Consider the following 18,302-nt stretch of genomic DNA (forward strand, 5'->3'; position numbering starts at 1 on the left):
GTGTGTGTGTGTCTCTGTGTGTCTGTGACATCATGCATGTGTGAATGTGTGTCAATGCCTGTGTGTGTGTGTCTCTGTGTGTGAGTGCATGGGTGAGTGTGTGTGGATGTATGTCTGTGTGTGTGTGTCTGTGTGAATGTGTGTGTATCTGTGTGTGAATGTGAGTATCTGTGTGTGTGTCTGTGAGTGTGTGTCTGAGTGTGTGTGAGTGTGTGTGTGAATGTGTCTGTGTGAGAGTGTATGGGTGTATGTGAAAGCATGTGTCTGTGTGTGTGTGTGTGCATGCATGTGTATGTATGTATGTCTGTGTGTGTCTCTGCGTATCTGTGTGAATGTGTGGGTCTCAGTGTGTCTGTGTGTGTGTCTGTGTGAGTGTGTCTGTGTAAGTGTATGTCTCAGTGTGTGTCTGAGTGTGTGTGTGACTGTGTCTGTGTGAGTGTGTGTGGGTGTGGGTGTGTGTGAATGGGTCTGTGTGAGAGCGTGTGTCTGTGTGTGTGTGTGTATGTATGTCTGTGTGTGTATTTCTTCACAGCTGCAGTTATTACTGCAGTGCCCCTAGTACTTTAAGGGCTGTGGGTCTGGATTGAGCTCCCTGGTAAGCTCAGCTCCTCTGGGAATTTCTGTGTCCTAGCAAAGGGGACAGGAACAGCATGCACTCACCTACTCAGTGCCTGTGTCTCACTTTGCATTTCCAATAGAATGCTGTTAATACCTAGTATTTTCACTGGAGCAGCCTAATATTTTCTTTCACCCCTGCACAAAGCCACTAACTTTTGCTTTGACCCACCCACCAGTCACTTAGGATTTAATTAGGCCATCTGGTCAGAGCATATTCATATGGGTCTGTATTATGCTGGCCTGGTATATGACAGTGGACAGCCCTGCTGGCTGCCATTTCCTACAGTAATTCCCAAATTATTTTCCAAAATCAACCCGTGTGGAACATTCAATACTTTCTGCTCAAGTTAGGTTGTGTTCTCTTCCCCCATGGTGCTCAGTGTGCTGAGCTAGGTTGGAACTAGGGGTGATTTTTTTTTTATAGTCTAATTGTTTTTTCCTCGGCATTATTTGCTCCAGGATTATTGTGCAGCCCCTTTTTCCAATTCTCCACCAGATTCCTCTCAAAATGAAGTATTCCGGTGGCTTCACAGATTCTGCATTTTCATTTGGGGTGTATGATTTTCCTGCTCCCACTCAGTGAAAGGGGAATGTACAGAACCAATGTTAATAATTTACCTCTGTGCCATTGCCTTGGACAAGGCTTACCAAAACATTCTCAGCTACTTTCTGGAGGAGACATTCATTGTATCCACCAGTTAATGCCACCAGGAGAGCTATTTCCACACTGTTTCTGTGAGTTGCCTCCATAACATAGTGTGGCAGGTAGTCTTGGATGGGTATTACAAGTATTACTTGCCCCAGCACTGATGTGCCTGCAAAATCACAGCCTCTGGGGCCTTCTGGATCAGATCCCAGTTATGGGCTCCCACCTTTGGAAAGCTGGACTCTTCTCAGATGCATTGAAGCTTACAGAATGGTTCCTCAGCACCCAGCTGCTTCATGTGCAATTGGGCACTGAGTTTTCAGTTCAGTTTAGTGTTACCTCATTTACAGGACTTGTCTAGGTGTGGTTAAATATATCATCAGTTAATGTGTGAATGCTTACTCCAGAATATGCCTAGCATGGCATGCTGATGAGTGAGATGCCTTCATGGCTTTGGGGTGCTTGAATACCAGAACCCAAAGAACTGAGGAGAGACTTGGGTGTGATGGTGGATGAGAATCTCTCCATGAGCCGCAGTGTGTGCTCACAGCCCAGAAAGCCAATCGAATTCTGGGTTGCATCAAAAGGAACCTGGTCAGCAGGTCAAGGGAGGTGATTCTCCCCTTCTATTCTGCTCTCACGAGACCCACCTGGAATACTGCACACAGTTCTGGTGCCCTCAACATAAGGACATGGAACTCTTGGAGCAAGTCCAGAGGAGCCACAAAGTTGATGAGAGGAATGGAGCAATTTATTTGTGCCAGAACTGAGGAGGATCAGGACACGCTCGAAGCCACCACCTCACTGCCAGTGGCTTTTCCAACCTCGAGCTGCCTTGGAGACCAGCCTGGAGAAGAGAAGGTTGCATGGACACCTCATAGCAACCTTCCAGTATCTGAAGGGGCTGCAGGGAAGCTGGAGAGGGACTCTTTGTTAGGAACTGCAGTGATAGGACAAGGGGCAACGGGTACAAATTTAAAGAGGGGAAATTTAGACTAGATATTAGGAAAATGTTTTTCCTGTGAGGCTTGTGACACACTGGCACAGGTTGCCGAGGGAGGTAGTGGATGCCTCAACCCTGGCAGTGTTCAAAGACAGGTTGGATAAAGCCTTGAGCAACTTGGGGTGGTTGGGGGGGTTGCTGCCCATGGCAGGGGGTTGGGACAAGGTGATCTGTAAGGTCCATTCCAACCCCTTAATATTCTATGATTTTTATGTTTCTAACTGCTCTCTCATGCAGCAGAGCCATGAGCTAATGCCCAGGGCTCTCAAAAGACAGCCATGGGGTCCTATCCACAGTGAGCTCCCAGGGTTTCAGAAATGCAAGCCTTCATTTTCATAAACTGCAACATGGTAGAAGTCATGCCATGTCTGGGTGGAGGAGGTGTGCAGTTAGAAAAACCTGCCAACTCACACCTATTGCAGCCCTGGCTGTGTGTAGCAGCACTGGCTTCCTGCTGTAGCCCAAGTTGCCCCATGGTCTTGTCTTCCAGCTGCTCCTGCGTGCAGCTTGCTCGTCTGGGAGAGACATCCCTTCCTTGCCTCTGTCATTGACATTACTATAGACATCCCAAAAACGGGAGCTGCTCTTCCCAGGCATCCCTGTGCTGCAAGGCAGCAGTGCCACCTTGGGGCACTTTCCAGAATTGGGAAGACTGCTGAAATATGGGTCAGCATTCACATTTTTGCACTCCTGCAGCGCCATTAGGTTTATGCTACCAGGAGAGCTTTCCAAAACCTGACCTACCTGCTGTGCTTTCCCCAGCTTATTTTGTCATGCTGCTTTAGAAACTCTTCAAGTCAAAACACCTCTCCCAGCACCTTGGCAGCCACTTGGTATCAGCTGGTGAGGACTTGGGACATCTTGTTTTCCCTAAGTCTGCCTTTTGGTGAAGTGCACAGCTGTATAGAGCTTGCTTGTTCCTTCATCCAGGTTAGCTCTGAGAACAGGACCACTGTGGCCGTTCTGGTTATTTAATACTTTGCACTTCATAGAATCATAGAATTACCCCAGTTGGAAAAGCCCTCAAAGATCATTAAGTCCAACCCCACCGTGGCTACTAGACCATGGCACGAAGTGCCACATCCAGTCTCGTCCTGAAAACCTCCAGGGATGGTGAATCCACCACCTCCCTGGGCAGCACATTCCAATGCCTGATTACTCTCTCTGTATAAAATCTCTTCCTAATATCCAACCTCAACCTCCCCTGGCAGAGCTTGAGTCTGTGCCCTCTTGTCCTACTGCTGGTTGCCTGGGAGAAGAGACCAACCCCCACCTGACTACAACCTCCTTTCAGGGAGTTGTAGAGGGTGATAAGGTCTCCCCTGAGCCTCCTCTTCTCCAAGCTAAACAACCCCAGCTCCCTCAGCCTCTCCTCATGGCACTTGTGCTTGAGTCTTTTCCCCAGCCTCATTACTCTTCTCTGGACCTGCTCCAGCACCTCAATATCCCTCCTGAACCGAGGGGTCCAGAACTAAACACACTTCAAGCACTCTTGGTAAGTTGGCTTGATTGCTACTCAGATAGGCAGCAGCTGTCATCATGAATAAAATCTCTGTTACTGGCAGCCAAGTCATGTATTTTGTTTGAAGTCTAGAGCGTAAGCTGCTGTGAGCATTGGCTTACACTCTGTCTAGGGTTGCCATTAAGGTCAAGTTTTCCCTTTAATTTTAAAACTGAATTTTAAAAAATTTAATTTAAAATTACCTGTTTCCAGGTATTTTATGTGAGGCTAGTACTAGTACTCAATAGCAAACCAGCACCACATCTGAGTAACACAGCCCAAAATAACCACAATCAAGCACCTTAGTGAAAAGCCCTTTCTGTTACCTCTTCTGTACTAAGCTGATATGGACTGTTACACAAGCAGTAAACTGGGTTGTTTATCGTTTGGATGCCATCAGTAAGCATGCAGAAGGCTGAACCAAGCAGAATTAATTTCTTCCCCAGAGTCAGGTATTTTGGGCAGTGCTACATAATCCTCACTGAAATCCCTTCTGCAGCTCCACAGGAACCTAAGCATGAAGTCTCATTCTTAGTCTACTGCTTTTTTCCTTTTGAAAGTAGCAGCATCAAGGCAATCAGGAAAAGCTTAGAGCCTTTTCCCATGTTTAAACTCTGTTGGGTCTCTTCTTCAACAGCAGACATTAAACATTTCATGCACTTAAATGAGCAAGGGCTGCACAAAGCCTGTGCTGACAGAACACCCTCATTCACCTCATCCGAGCTGTGTCAAGCCTCAGGAGTACTTGCAGAAGAAATGTTTTCCCAAACCACCTGTGGCCAGTTTGAGCAAAGGGCAGTAGCCACCACTGCATCCAGTAGCAGTACCTGGCACAAACTGCTTGGACAATTTCTCATCCTGCACTTCCCATCTGGGAACAGAGTGAAGACAATGACTTCTGGTCAGCTGCATTTGCTGGGCAGCTGTGTGGGCACATGCATTCAAACAGGAAAATTTGCTGTATTTGTTTTTATTGTAATAGAAAAAAACCACAAACAAATCAAAACATCACTTTCTGCCTAAAGACATTATTAACATTTTTCAAATGGCACAGGGGAGCCCCAGCAATACAAGACAGAATAGTAAGTGTGGGCCAAAGGGATCTGCTCCCTTTCAGTTCAGTTTCTCTGCCCCTTTGTCAATCAGCTGGCTGAAGTTTGTCACCTATATACACTTACATACACTTCTCAGTCTAGTTTATATTCGGCTGGGTGGAACGTTGGGGGCACAGTCCTGCAATTTATACATAACCATCTTTGGAAAAATGTGTTTCCTAAGAGTCCTACAGGGTACAGGGGTCTCATTACCCAGTAAGACCAAGCAAACAGGATTCCCTCCTACGGCTCTTTTGCCACAAAACACAACGGTAGGTCCTGAGCCCGGGAGACCTCCCAGCAGCTCCCTGGCTATTGCAGACTATATATGGCTGAGTGAAATTTTACCCAGTGACCTTAAAGTAGGAGCCTTGTCTCCGCAAAGGGGCTGCTCAGGAGGGGAAAAGGCAGATTGCAAAATGCACGGGGTGAACGTCTTCCTTTTATTTCCTTCCCCCTGAGAGGATGTAAAAGGTCCTGAAGCAGCAGCCAAGTAGAAACCAGGCTCAGAACGTCTGGACATACAGGGCATATCCTCATTGTGCAAGACTGGGTGGCAGAAACCATGGCACCAGTGCTTCCACTGCAGGTGGCTGCACCTGAAGTGATAGTTTGCTGAAAGACAAGCAAGCAGAGCTGTACTGCTTGCAGGTCCCAAACTAGCATACACAGATGTTGGGCTGCACTGTATCAGCTCGAGTATACCTGGTCAGCTGAGGAAGCTCCAAGATCTCTAATATGGTCTACAGCATTTTGTGGCACAGTCATGTGTGTATTAAGATGAAAGGCTGGTTACACTTCACAGAACAGGTATGGGGAAAGACTGGAGAGGATACACATACTAATCAGGAAAACAAAGCCTTGGCTTAGCAGAAAACAAACACCAATCCTTCCTCCAGGAGCACCAAAAGGCATTCAAAAATGACTTATTATAGAATGCTTTCTGCAAACAGAACATTTTGAGGGGGAATGATTGAAAACTTTTGTATAAAGCAATCTGCACTAACTGCTACAGTAATCTCTGAGGCCAAGGCCAGTCCATCAAATGAAATGCTTAAGGAGAAGTTGATGGCACAAGCAGAGAATGACAAGAAAAAGAAGCATCTGGGCTGCGGGGGCCACTGCTGTGCACTGAGAGCAGATACACAAAACTGCAGAATGGACTGACACTACCCTGTTGCCACCTGTGCAGTGGCTCCACAAGGTGCAGAGTATTTGACAGTGGCTAAACTGCAGTTTTCCTCTATTCCATCCCCTCAAACATATGAACCATTACAGTCCACACAGAGTAACAGTGTGAAAAACTTATCAAACTGTATTATTCTGGGAGAAAGAGCCCAGCAGAGAAAAAACGTATCCTTATGTATGCAGGAAGTTCCCAGCGCAGGAAGTTTGAGATACAGAACCGAACTTGCAGCAACACTTTCCCCAACAAAGCACTGGACAAAGGGCTATACATTTGCATAGATGCTTTTTCAGCAGCATCTGGGACGTGCAAACCCCATTTATGGAGCATCAGCAATGTTTTAGGGTTTGTCCAATGTCTTTCTTGTATTCCTTCCTAAATGGAACTGCTACAAAATTTTTCAGGAAAATAGTGTATATACATGCATGAAAAGAAAACTGTGAGCCTATTCTTTCATTCCTCTGTTCTTTTCCCACTGCAAATAATTGCAAAGCTATAAAAATCTTAAACTAGAAGATACAGTATTGATACAATCTAAGGCCAGTCTAAGGACAGGACTGCTTCTGCATGTATCCCAATACACTCAGCTGTTCCATGGAAAAGCTGACTTTTACTCTTCATTTTCTTTACATTTGGGGACACCTAGCACTTATTTCTCTTAAACAGAGCCCTCTCTGATGTGCTTGACTGCTTTGGAAAGGGCAGCAGTATCAATCAAAGTTGGAACTCCTACTGTGTCTGCAACTGGATATTGAAGGCAGAATTGGTCCAACTTATATTATCATGCAGTTGCTGTGCTTTTCCTGCCTCACTGTACTGTAACTCTGGCTTAGTAAGGAAAAAAAAAACCCCAAACCCCACAGTTCTTATGCAAAGGTAAATAGTTAACAAGGTTCTGTATATCTGCTGATAAGCTTACATGCGAGAAAAGGAAACATTTCACTTCATTTTACTTTCACCTGAAATTTGTTTCTATCACTTCTGCTCATGAGATTCTGTTCTTTCAGCTGCTTCTTTCCCATAACTCTTGGATCTGGCATTACAAGGTTCTTGGTAACCTTCAGTTCCGGCTTCCCTCCCACCACAGCTAGTCCCACTGAGTCTCAACTTTTGAGTGTGACACTGACACATGGTCCAGCTTCATCACCACATAGCTGTGCCACTGAATATATTCTAATCAGATTAATTCAGCTTTTCCCCTGAGCAAATAACTTAATGTCAGTGAAATATGCAGAAGACTAATCCTGGGACACCTTCACTTCCTAGGCTACCAATACTCGCTCTGCCCTTTTTGCTACTGACTTCAGCAAATACTCCCATTAGGCAGGCAGTGACAAGAGAAAGAGATGCCAGTCTGCAAGGGATGGCTAGGACATCCCCTTGTTTACTTCAAATTGTGTCATGGGCCCTTGAATGCTCGTGGAATGAATTCCCACTTACCAGCACAGGAGTTACGTAGAAAGTGTCAGCCTACTTGGACAATACAGCCTTTATAAATTAGTGTAATACTATTAGAAATTATGGCAATCTTTTTGGTAGCACTGTCTTACATGCACCCTGAAATCCTCTCCCTAGGAAATTTGAAATCTTGTCTTGTAACTTCTTTAGCGTTAATTCTGATGGGAAATTATAAAATAGGAATCTGGTAGATTTGTGTTTAAAAAGGAAGAGGCCTGGTGAGGCTGGGCACACTGGGTCACTCCTGTTAGCTCTGTCCATTATGTCTGCTGAAGGTATTTCCTCCGGGTGGCTGGATCTGGATGGAGTCCAGGAGGGGCCTTAAAGCTTGTCCAAAAGGTCTGAGAAGGTAAAGAAATAAAGATCTCAAATAGTTTACTTGATTAACGACTGTTCCAATTTACTACTGATGTGCACTCACTTCCTATAGTGTGCAATCAAACCAACATTGTGGAAGCAAATTTGAAGAACAGACTTCCACTACAAACTAAAGCAAGCCAATTTAACCCAGTAAAGAGAGGTCACTGTCCAATAAGCGAGAAACTTAAACATGACTTTATATAAGCTAGTTCCAAGTCCCAACATGCCGAGACTGCTAATGTGGTAATACTGTACCTGAAACCAGCTTGTGGTAATTCATTCTACTTAAGTGTGCAAACCAAATCCCTGTTATGGAACTGCAGTGTCCCATTAAGTACATCAATACTGAGGCCTGCCAGAAGAATAGCCTCTAGCATCCTTAAAAGACAATGGTTAACACTCACAGACTAATTTCTGATGCAATCTGTAGCACCTGGTTTGCCTTTCAGTATGACTCACTGTGCTTTAGCCTTTATCTGATATTGAGAGATCTGAAGTGGTAAGAGCCCAGGGTAGAAGACACATGTCTTCCAAATAATGTGCTATACCATTGTTACGAAAAATAAATCCTAAATGATGGAGCTCAAATAATCCCACTGGAATCCTCACTAGCTGAGAGTTAAAAACAAACCCAACAAAACAATTTGCACCATTTTCTGAAACTTTCTATGCTTGTCTGGTCACATATAAGAGACCATCACAGAAGAACTACTTTAAGTTAGAGGTAGAAGAACAACCTTCTCCTGTCTTCTTCATAATACCAGTGCCAGTTGGCACTTGTACAGTGTTTTAAGTGTTGAAGTAAAGTAAATAACATCCTCTCCTTAATCTTATGCTGGTTCTCAGGCAGAGCCAGCAGAAACTGGTACTGCTGGCTCTGTCAAATGTTCAAGCATTAGCATGAAGCAGCTACAGAGAGGAGGGGCATCCATACTCACGTGGCAAGAACTTCAGATGGAAGGTCAGTGATGTAGGAAGGGATTTTTCTTCCTGTCAGAAACTGTGCCACTTCATTACTGAAGGTGTTGCAGTTATGTTCAAAGAGATTGTAAGACTCTCCTCTGTGCCACAGGAAAAAAACAATTGAAACATAAAAAGACAAACACAGCAATAAATCTTAGAAGCAGAAAAACTTGGACCCCTAATGAAGAACACCACCTTACATTAGCACTTCCCTCCACTCCCCCAAAGAATTCTAAGGGAAATAGATAAAATACAGGCATCAATTCACTTTGAAACTCAATTGAATCAGAGTGGAAAATGACATCTCCCTGCATCACTGACTTTAATACAATGGTTCTTGGGAGGATAAGTGAGGTCAGGTTTCTTCAGTTAAAACCACAAAAGGAATAAGGAGAAATCACAGGCATTATTGATGTTGAAAGACAGCCAGAACACTAAATGCTACTGTTTCCTATTCTTGTGAGAAGTAGAGTAAACTCTTTAACAGTCAAGACCTTGCTTTTACTCATCCAAAAGCTGGCAGCTTTACTACAGTGCTTCACCTATGACTCATGGGGCAAAGCACTATTTACTGAGATATTTCATTTTCTCAAAGGCATTTCAGACATTATTCAATTTTACAAAAAGCAGCATGAAAGAGCTCCCAGAAGAATGCTTTCCCAGCCTAGCTCAAGGCTGGCACACCAGAGAGTTGCCTAGCCGGTAGCTCCTTGTGTGTTGGTGCGTCAGTTCCAATCTCGTGTTTGAAGAGTATCAAGTAATACACTAAGCAGGCAAAAGCTTTGTGAGCTGGATTAGTTTCATAACACCTTCCTCTATTCTGCACTATTTTTGGTGTGCAGATTTTATAGTACAAGCTGTTACTTACCTGAACATAGATTCCCCTAAAGAGGAAAGATACTCCAGAAAAATTTCTTCAGTGACTTCAGTGTTCCCCAGGTCAACAACTGTGTCTGGGGGGCCAAGAAGTGTCCCTCCCTGTAAAAATTAACAGCCAGAAGACAATGTTAAATGATCAGACTGAATGACTGAATTCTTTTGGAGGAATCTCCTGAGTAGAGCTATTGTGGCTTATCCAGGCACAAAAGGAGGAGCTTTTGGTATGTTTATCAAGCAAAAAGCCCTGCTGGCCTGCCCTGCTCTGCACTCAAGAGAATGAGAAGGAAAATGCAAATTTCATTTGGGTCTTTGGGCTGAAAGCTCTAAGCTAAGGCAAAGTCCTGCTTTAGAAGAATGGCCCATCTGTTCTGCCTCTCCAAGAACAGAAAAGTCTGAGAAATTGTTATGGTTTTGTTTATTTTTTAATCTTTAAAAGTCTGCATGTAAAACTTAATGCAGAATTGGACCAGGTGTCACTCTGGCAATGCAGCTGCAGAAGGTGTCCTGGACAGATCGACCCTACCAGAAGAAGTAACCCCCAACCTGTATTTACTTGGGCTTAAACTCACTGTCCATGCTCCCTTTTTCTCAAGTGTCCTGGCAAACCATGGCTAGCACCTGGCTTCAGCATGTATCTGAATTTAGAGGCCTCTTGCCACTTTTCTAAAACACAGGAACACAAGCAACTCTGATCAGGTAACCCTATAAAAAATTATCAGAAAATCAAGTTTAACTCACAGGTGCACAGCTGGAGATTCCTCCACTGCCATAGAAGAACTCATCCTTATGGACTATTATGGAGGTGTGCCTGCCACAGAGAACAAAACACAGGTGAAACAAAGGAAAAAAGGAAATAGCCTAGCACATAAATCACTGGTCAATTTATAAGCTCAAAGACATCATGAAGGGAATAACTGAAAGAAAAGGTCGATGAGTTTCTGCAAGTAAGAACAGGATCTGTAGAGACATGAATGGATATGGAAGCAATGATTACCAAGCCTCCCGTAACTCTGCAAGTGGTTGGGAAAGAACAGGCTTGGCTAGGAGTCCAGGCATGAAGGAACAGAGGACACCAGCACAAAATCTCCAGCAGATTCTCTCAGGTAACAGGGTGAAATCAGAGAGACAGAGCTAGCCCTGCTACCATACTGACAGAAGTGGTATGATAGTGCATGTCTGACAGACACTGGCTGAGAACCTGGTCAGACAAACACTGGAGATGGATCAATAGAGAGGAAAAAGGATAGACAAAGGTTTGGGGTTTTTCTTGCCTTTAAAAAAGACCCCACCAAACCCTCTTGATATAATATCAAAACTCTTGATATGAATTATAGCAAACCGAGGGATGTTTTGTAACCGAGCGTAGACACTGCTCTTCTGTGCCAGAAGGCCTGATACTGTAATACCTTCTTCCCACCTACTCTTTAACTCACATGTTTAATCATGCCAGCAATTACAAGACAAAGTGCTTGAGACAAGGACAACATCCTATCCTTGAAAAAGTGTACAGATACACTAAAACGCAGTAACTACTACCAACACTTATTTCCATGGTTTCCACTGAGCTTGGAACAGAGAAGTTTAACCAGCACCTGACTGTACATTGTCTTACCATCAATCTATATCCAGGAACAAAAAGTGCCTTGGCCTCTCTTCCACAACAAAATGTTCTTAAGATCTGAAGCATATATAATATATTGAAAATACTTCCTACACCACACAGTGTTCCACACATTATGCAATTTAAAGCTCGTCACTTACCAGATGCCATCCAGCTGTTTCCCTGTATGCAGAGAAAAGAAGAGTTATTAGCAATGTATTTTCCAGACTTCAGCCTACTTTCTGTCAATCACTTAGGAACCATGCTTATTATTTCACCATGACAGCAGCACCAAAGATGTCATCCCAGAGTTGCTTCTAAAAAAACCCAGAATGTCTTTTAAATTAATGACTCCATCCACACTGCTGTTGTACTGACATGCAGAGGTGGCAATGCCATCCTATCCTGCCAGTGCTCACCCTCCTTGGGTGCTTTTCTACAGACCAAGAAAGGAAAGCTTTTCCCAGAATCAGAGTCTTCAGTCAGAACCAGAAGAGTTGGATTTGACACTGATTTCTTAACTGCAGACAGTTGGCCAGCAGAGTGTATTCAGTTCTCTTTTTCAGTAACTGAGGAGAGATCTGATTTGAACATATGATCAGTAGTAATAGTCTCCATAATCTGTTCCATGGTTTCCTGCTTTCCCTCCCTCCCTCGCCCCTCAAAAATTAACAGTTTAAGTAGGAACTGGGGTAGAAAAAGTGCAGGGTAGAAATTTATGCGAGTTACAAAATTGTGTTTAGTGTAGAACACAACAGCAAAGACTTGCTTCAGGCACTACTGACCTAATAATGTGTCTTAGAGAAAAAATCCTTTTTTGAAATGTGTTTCCAGTTCCCCAGAAGTGTGAGACCTAAACCTCTCTGTGTTCATGGTAGGATCTCAAGATTAAACCTCTTTCCAAACGGTCACCAGCTGTTACTGCTCTTGGCTCAATTACTCTATCATAACCTAAAGGCTGGGTCCCTGGTATTGTACCCCTCTGTGAGCTTGTAGGCAGCATCTACCTGCTGTGACACATGTGCTATAACATTTTTTTTGTCACCAAGATGCACAACACCCAGAGAAGTGGATTTAGAACAGAAAAACTGTGTGCATACCAACATTTGGTTGTTGTTGACTGAATGCTCCTCTGCCATAGGAATAAACAATCACTAACATATTTTTTTCCACTCAAGTCTGAAGCAAAATAGGTCCCTGCTTCAGACAAGGGTCATGTAAGAGTGGAGGCAGGGTAATAGACACATCAGTCGAAGTGACCACATGTAGTTTTGCAGTAGGTGGACTGATCTGTCACTCTCCTGGATCACAGCCAGGCAGCAGCACATTCACTGTCAACACATCACACAGAAACATAGGTATGGAGCAGGATGAAGACCAAAAGAAAGTGGCAATGATGAGAGAAGCAGAGTACCGTGTTGCAGTATCTTTAGCAGCATCTGTTGCCCCTTTAGCATGGCCCACACCATTGTGCTCCTCGATCCTTTGGCCCTTGTTCCACACCTTACCCATTAGAGCTTTTACCTTGCACTCCAGAGGTGCCAGAAACCAGCAACACATGAGGCAGGGTATAGTGCACTGCCCTAACTGTACCTGCCGGTCTACTACAGGCTCTGCCACCTGGCTCTGCATAGTTACCATTCTGGGTCTGCAAATCAACTATTACATATTTGTTCACAATAAAGGTTTTGCGCTAGAAACTTGAGCTTTTTCCTTCAGAGCAGAGAAGTAAACTGTTTCAAAGGCAGCACATACTGCAGTGGTGCCTGATCTTTTGCATGCCTAATCGAAAGAGAACATCTTAATGTTTACTTTCACACGCATTTGCAGCAAACAATGATGAAAGGCTTTCCACAGAGCTGCCACACTGTACCGAGATTGTGTGCAGGTGAAAGAGTTATAGGAGATTCTGACAATGTCACAGGTGCTGCCAGAACCTGCTCATGCAATTACAACACCTACTTGAAAAGATCATTGCAGCAAAGGCTACCACGCATTGGGCTGCTCTAGCAAGATTGCAGCCAACAGCTCAAGGGAGGTGACTCTGTCCCCATATTTGACTATTGTGAGACCACATCTGGAGTGCTCTATCCACTTTTGGATGCCCTCAGTACAAAAGACACAGACAAACTGGGCTGGAACACTTGCTGTATTGAAGGGCGGCTGAAAAACTGGTCTGCTCAGCCTCAAGAAGAACAGGCCAAGAGTCCTTATTGCTGTCTACAAGTACCTCATGGGTATGGATGAAAGGGACCCTTGCTCTACTCAGAGATGAACAGTGAAAGGGAACAGGTGCTAGTTGGGAAAATTGGAAATTCCCAATTCAGTAAGGAGAGGAAAATAAACATTGCCATGAAGGTGGACAAACATTGGGGCAGGGGTCCAGAAAGCACATGGGATTTCAGACCTTGACGATACTCAGCTGCCCAGGGCCCTGAAGATCTGCTTGCATCAGTTCTACCTTGAGCAGAACCTGCAGAGATCCCTTTTCACCAAAGTAATTCCCTGATTGTATGAAAAAAACCCCAAACAGAAATCAGGAATTGGATTTTGCATTGGACTGCAGTCCAATTCTTACTGCTACACATGAAATCTGTAGCAATCCACAGCCAGCAACGGCCAGGGCAATAACAGAACAGCTTTTGGCAAGTGAAGCTGCCTATCTTCACAAGGCAGGTCTGTCTGAGGCTGCTCAGCTAGGTCAGTTTGTGCCAAGCACTGGTTTTATGATTTTAATGAAGCTGCAGACCTGATATTTTTGCTTGGCTCCTGTAAGCCATTAAACAAGCTGGCATTGTGGAAGATACACACCAGATCTGCAGCACTGATCACAATAAGGCTCTCCATGGTAGCTCTCCAGCCTGCTGTAGACAAAATAAAATCCCTTTCTGTCACTGGTGGATCGTGCTTGGTCAGAGGCAGAGCAGGTCTCTCCAATAACAACACTGTTGGGGAATCCCATGGCTAAGAAACCTGCCATTATTGGCCACAGATGCATCACCCAGAGACATCCCAAACCAAGAGCTTTTGGTATTCTGCTGCAGTATCCCAGGCTACAGAGCTGGCTGTTGTTATTCAATTCCAAACTGACCCAGAGAGGAATAAGGCAATGGCCACCAGCTTTTGAGGAACTTGGGCAGCTCCCTTTCCTGATGCTCAGCAAGAATCTCAATGTTATTTGTCTCTTGCATCATGTAAGAGGACACATACAGACCTTCATGGACACAACCATCTTCCTCCTGAAGTTTCACCTCTGATGGGGATCCTCCTCTAAGACTCTTCTTGCCCTTCTCCCAGACTCAGACACTACACACAACAGGCTCATCATCACTGCCACTCCTGACAAGCTCAGGTAAAGCAATCAGGACATCTTGCACTAAGGAGTTACGTCTTGCATTCTGCTCAAAATTGCCCACTATGTAAAAAATTCATTGACCACAGTCTCTGAAGGCTTGACAACACACACCAGCCCCAACATTATAACCAAGCAAGGATACAGTATTGCTGCAAGTGTTAAGGCACAAGTTGTATTCAGGCCTTACAGTGACATTTTCCAATAAGGCTGCTTTCTGGCAGCACTGTCCAGCTTAAAAACCAGAAGTTCAAGCATGTCATGAACTTCCCCAAATAATCTTACAATGCAATACAGCTTAGATCCCATAGTCAATTGAGTGGTCTGCAAAATGGGATTGCAAATACCATCTGGGATACTGGCAGACATCTTCACATTTCATGCTCTTCCACTCCTTGCACAACACTCCAAACTCCTGTGGTGCACTGAAATGTGGGCAGAACTGTATGTTGGTACTGCCACCAAACCAAACACATTTACTCATAACCTGAGGCTGTCGATAACTATATAGAAAAGTCTGATTCTCCAGTAATGACCACTGGAGCTGCAAAAGCCTGTGCAGCCTGAAATTACAGACATTACCTTGCACTCAACACCTACAGTAAAGCTAATTCAAAAGATAAACACGCTCATAATTCAGAACAGTAATGTCTGGATGGGATGACACTCTTTTGGACACCTGCTGTATCCAAAGGGAAGGTGTCAAGAGGATGGAGCCAGGCTCTTCTCGGAGGCGCCGAGCAATACGACAAGAGGCAATGGGTGGAAACTGAAGGACAGGAAGTTCCATCTGAACACGAGGAAGAACTTCTTTACTGTGAGAGTCACTGAGCCCTGGAACAGACTGCCCAGAGAGGCTGTGGATTCTCCCTCACTGGAGACACTCAAGAATTGCCCAGACACAATCCTGTGCCATGTGCTCTAGGATGGCCCTGCCTGAGCAGGGAGGTTGGATCAGATAACCCACTGTGGTCCCTTCCAGCCTGACCCATTCCATGATTCTGTTCATCCAGGTAAAACAGGGAGGCAGCAAGGTGCTAAAGAGTTTAAGTATTTCAAGGGACAGAGAGCTGTTGAAGAGGAAAGGTTGCAGCAAATTTAGATGTACACAATCACACAACACTTAGTACACCTGGTCAAGTTATCAGGTATCAGCTCTCCCACAGAAATTGCTTAAGTGCAAGCTTGGCCTGAAGCAAATGTGAAGCAAATCAGCTTAGTTTGATCTGCTTCCATTCCAAGCTAATACAAGTCAAGCTACCTTGCTTGAGTCACAGACCACAAACATGGACATGAAAGAGTTACTGTCTTTTATCTGTAAGAGTTCAGGGTGAGAGCTTGTCAGTCTTTGGAAACCTGATCATTAAGTCTTTTGGGTGTTTTGTGTTTGTTGGTTTAAGTTGTTTTGGTTGCTTTGGTTTTGGTTTTTTACTTGATGTGCTTATATGGCTCTTTCCTGAAAATACTCACTAGAACCTATCAGGGGTTGCCAATTCAGCACAGATCTGTGTACTTAAGCATCTCAAAGACTCGGTATGTTTCATTAAGGCAGAATATTATCTGGCAAGTAAACAAGTTTTTGGTTTTGCTTTTTTTTTTTCTTTATAACATTCATAGCTCAAATACTTTCATGGTGCTTACATGAACCAGAAACCTATGAGAAAACTATAACATTCAAATGCATTAAACAATCCCAGGACCCTCAGCTTAGTCATAGGAAGGTAGAGAATGAAGTAGTTGGATTTGTTTGTTGTACAACTGACTCAGGAGACTTGGAACTGTTTGGATACAGAGGTACTTTGAAAGAAGCAAGTGAGCCCATATAATTTTAGAATACAATCAAATAGGATTACTTCCATGCTTGGATTTATCTGGAAGGCCAAGCACAAAGGAGATTAGATGCTCACCAATCTATTTTACCCTCACAGTTAATCTTGAGGACCACATGATGTAGTTTATTCCTGTGCATTTTAAATATCAAGTGAAAGTGGTGTTTGCATGTTAATCCAAATTATTAGACTGGAGGGCAGAGAAGTTCTGAGACATGAAGGAATTAACTGCATATGCAGATGGGCACTTAGTATACCCCATTTCACATTGTAGGCCATCCAACCTTTGTCTGTTTTTGAGCTATGAAGAAATAAAAGGAAGTTCAGTGTTTTTTTATAACATATCTCTGCTCTGCAGTGGATATGCAAGCCTCAGAAGCCCATAAAAGACTCAAAAAAAGTAGTGAACTGCTCTCCTGTGGAATTAGAAGAAATATAATTTGGTCAACCAGTATGGGTATCTCTAGTAGTGCATTGCTTTGCATATTGTTGTAATTTCCTTAGGACAATCCATTAAGAGTCCTGTCTTTTTCGAACTGAAAATTACCCTAATTAGTCAAGCACCTTCTCCTATGTGCTAATCAGGGTGCTCAACCAAAGTGAAAAAAAACCCAGCCTAAGAGAAAAGGAGGAGCCTGCTTCAGTTCACTTCTTGACGTGCCTAGAGACCAAGCAGTAGGCTAGATTGGGGGAGGGTAATGCACTTGATTTTCATGAAATCCCTCGCAAATGCTTGGAGCAAGGCTGATGGAATCTCACACTGAAGCAATTCAAAACTGTTCAGAACAGATGGAGGAGAGGCAGAGAAATGTGCTGGCCCTGGAAAAAAGAAACAAAGCAGAAGGTACCTCCTTTCAGCAGTTACCTTTTGCTCCAATTCCCTCTGGGCTGTTAAGTCCCTACAGCTGAATGTACCACTTAAAAATTTCAACAGATACATACCCCCAGTCAACTCAACCCTAATTTATACTGCACTGAGCCAAAGCTGCTCTGGTTAAGGAAGCTCCTGGCTTATCCTGTGAGTCACATGAGCAATAACCTCAGTTACAGGGCAGGAGAACTTTGAGAGCTGCAAGACATTTTCCTTTATGCCCATGATGCAATTGGATTTTAATCTTCCCTAAAGACTTCTGACTTTGGACATCTACTTCAAAATCAGCACTGCAAGCTGAACTTTTCCTCTTTACCCTCCACAAAATCTGGTGGATTATGTTTTCTATCTTGAAAACAGAAATCTTACTGCATTCAGTTTAACATTTCTTATTATTAGATCCTGTAGTTGGACAGAAAAATGTAGTCACAAACTGAGAATGAGGGAGAGAAGGGAAATGTTACAGAAGTCCCATGTAGAGCAACACAAAGATGAAATGTGCTCCTTCTGATACCAAAGGCAATTTAACTACAATATTTGGTCATGTATACTTCAGAACAGAAATATTCACTGACGACTTCCAGGAAAGTAAGAAGAATAAAAGCAGTCTGGGTAGAAATAGAGTAAACTTGCCAAGGAAAATGAAGACGTGTCCAAGAGACATGACCAAGTCACCCTAAAGCCTGCTATGAACAGTGCTGTACAGCTCTGCCTTTCCAGTGCAGCATTCGACAACAACAGAGAGAACTGACACTGAAAAAGTAGTTACAACTTTAGCAGTGAGAGCTTGCTTGAATGCTGTGCTGACATAATCCACGATACTTTTGGATCCTATCAGCACAACTGAAGACACTGGTAGCCCCATAAGACAGGATTCATCCCCCTCTAGCAAGGGGATTTCAGCTGCTGTTTTCGAGTCTGCTAGAAATTGGTTTTACTGCA

The 18,302-nt window shown here is 43.9% G+C and overlaps 1 protein-coding gene across 1 annotated transcript; it reads right to left on the minus strand.

Moving 5' to 3' along the window:
- Nucleotides 1–7,399: 7,399 nt before the first annotated feature.
- On the minus strand, nucleotides 7,400–11,507 carry DESI1 (desumoylating isopeptidase 1; the record flags this gene model as incomplete). Its single annotated transcript, XM_009076249.1, has 5 exons — nucleotides 7,400–7,847; nucleotides 8,805–8,927; nucleotides 9,698–9,807; nucleotides 10,447–10,516; nucleotides 11,470–11,507. Coding segments are annotated over 5 exons (435 nt in total), but the record flags the coding sequence as incomplete, so codon positions are not given.
- Nucleotides 11,508–18,302: the final 6,795 nt, after the last annotated feature.

The sequence above is a fragment of the Acanthisitta chloris genome, unplaced genomic scaffold (assembly GCF_000695815.1).
Source record: "Acanthisitta chloris isolate BGI_N310 unplaced genomic scaffold, ASM69581v1 scaffold20426, whole genome shotgun sequence".
In the NCBI taxonomy this organism is placed as follows: Eukaryota; Metazoa; Chordata; class Aves; order Passeriformes; family Acanthisittidae; genus Acanthisitta; species Acanthisitta chloris.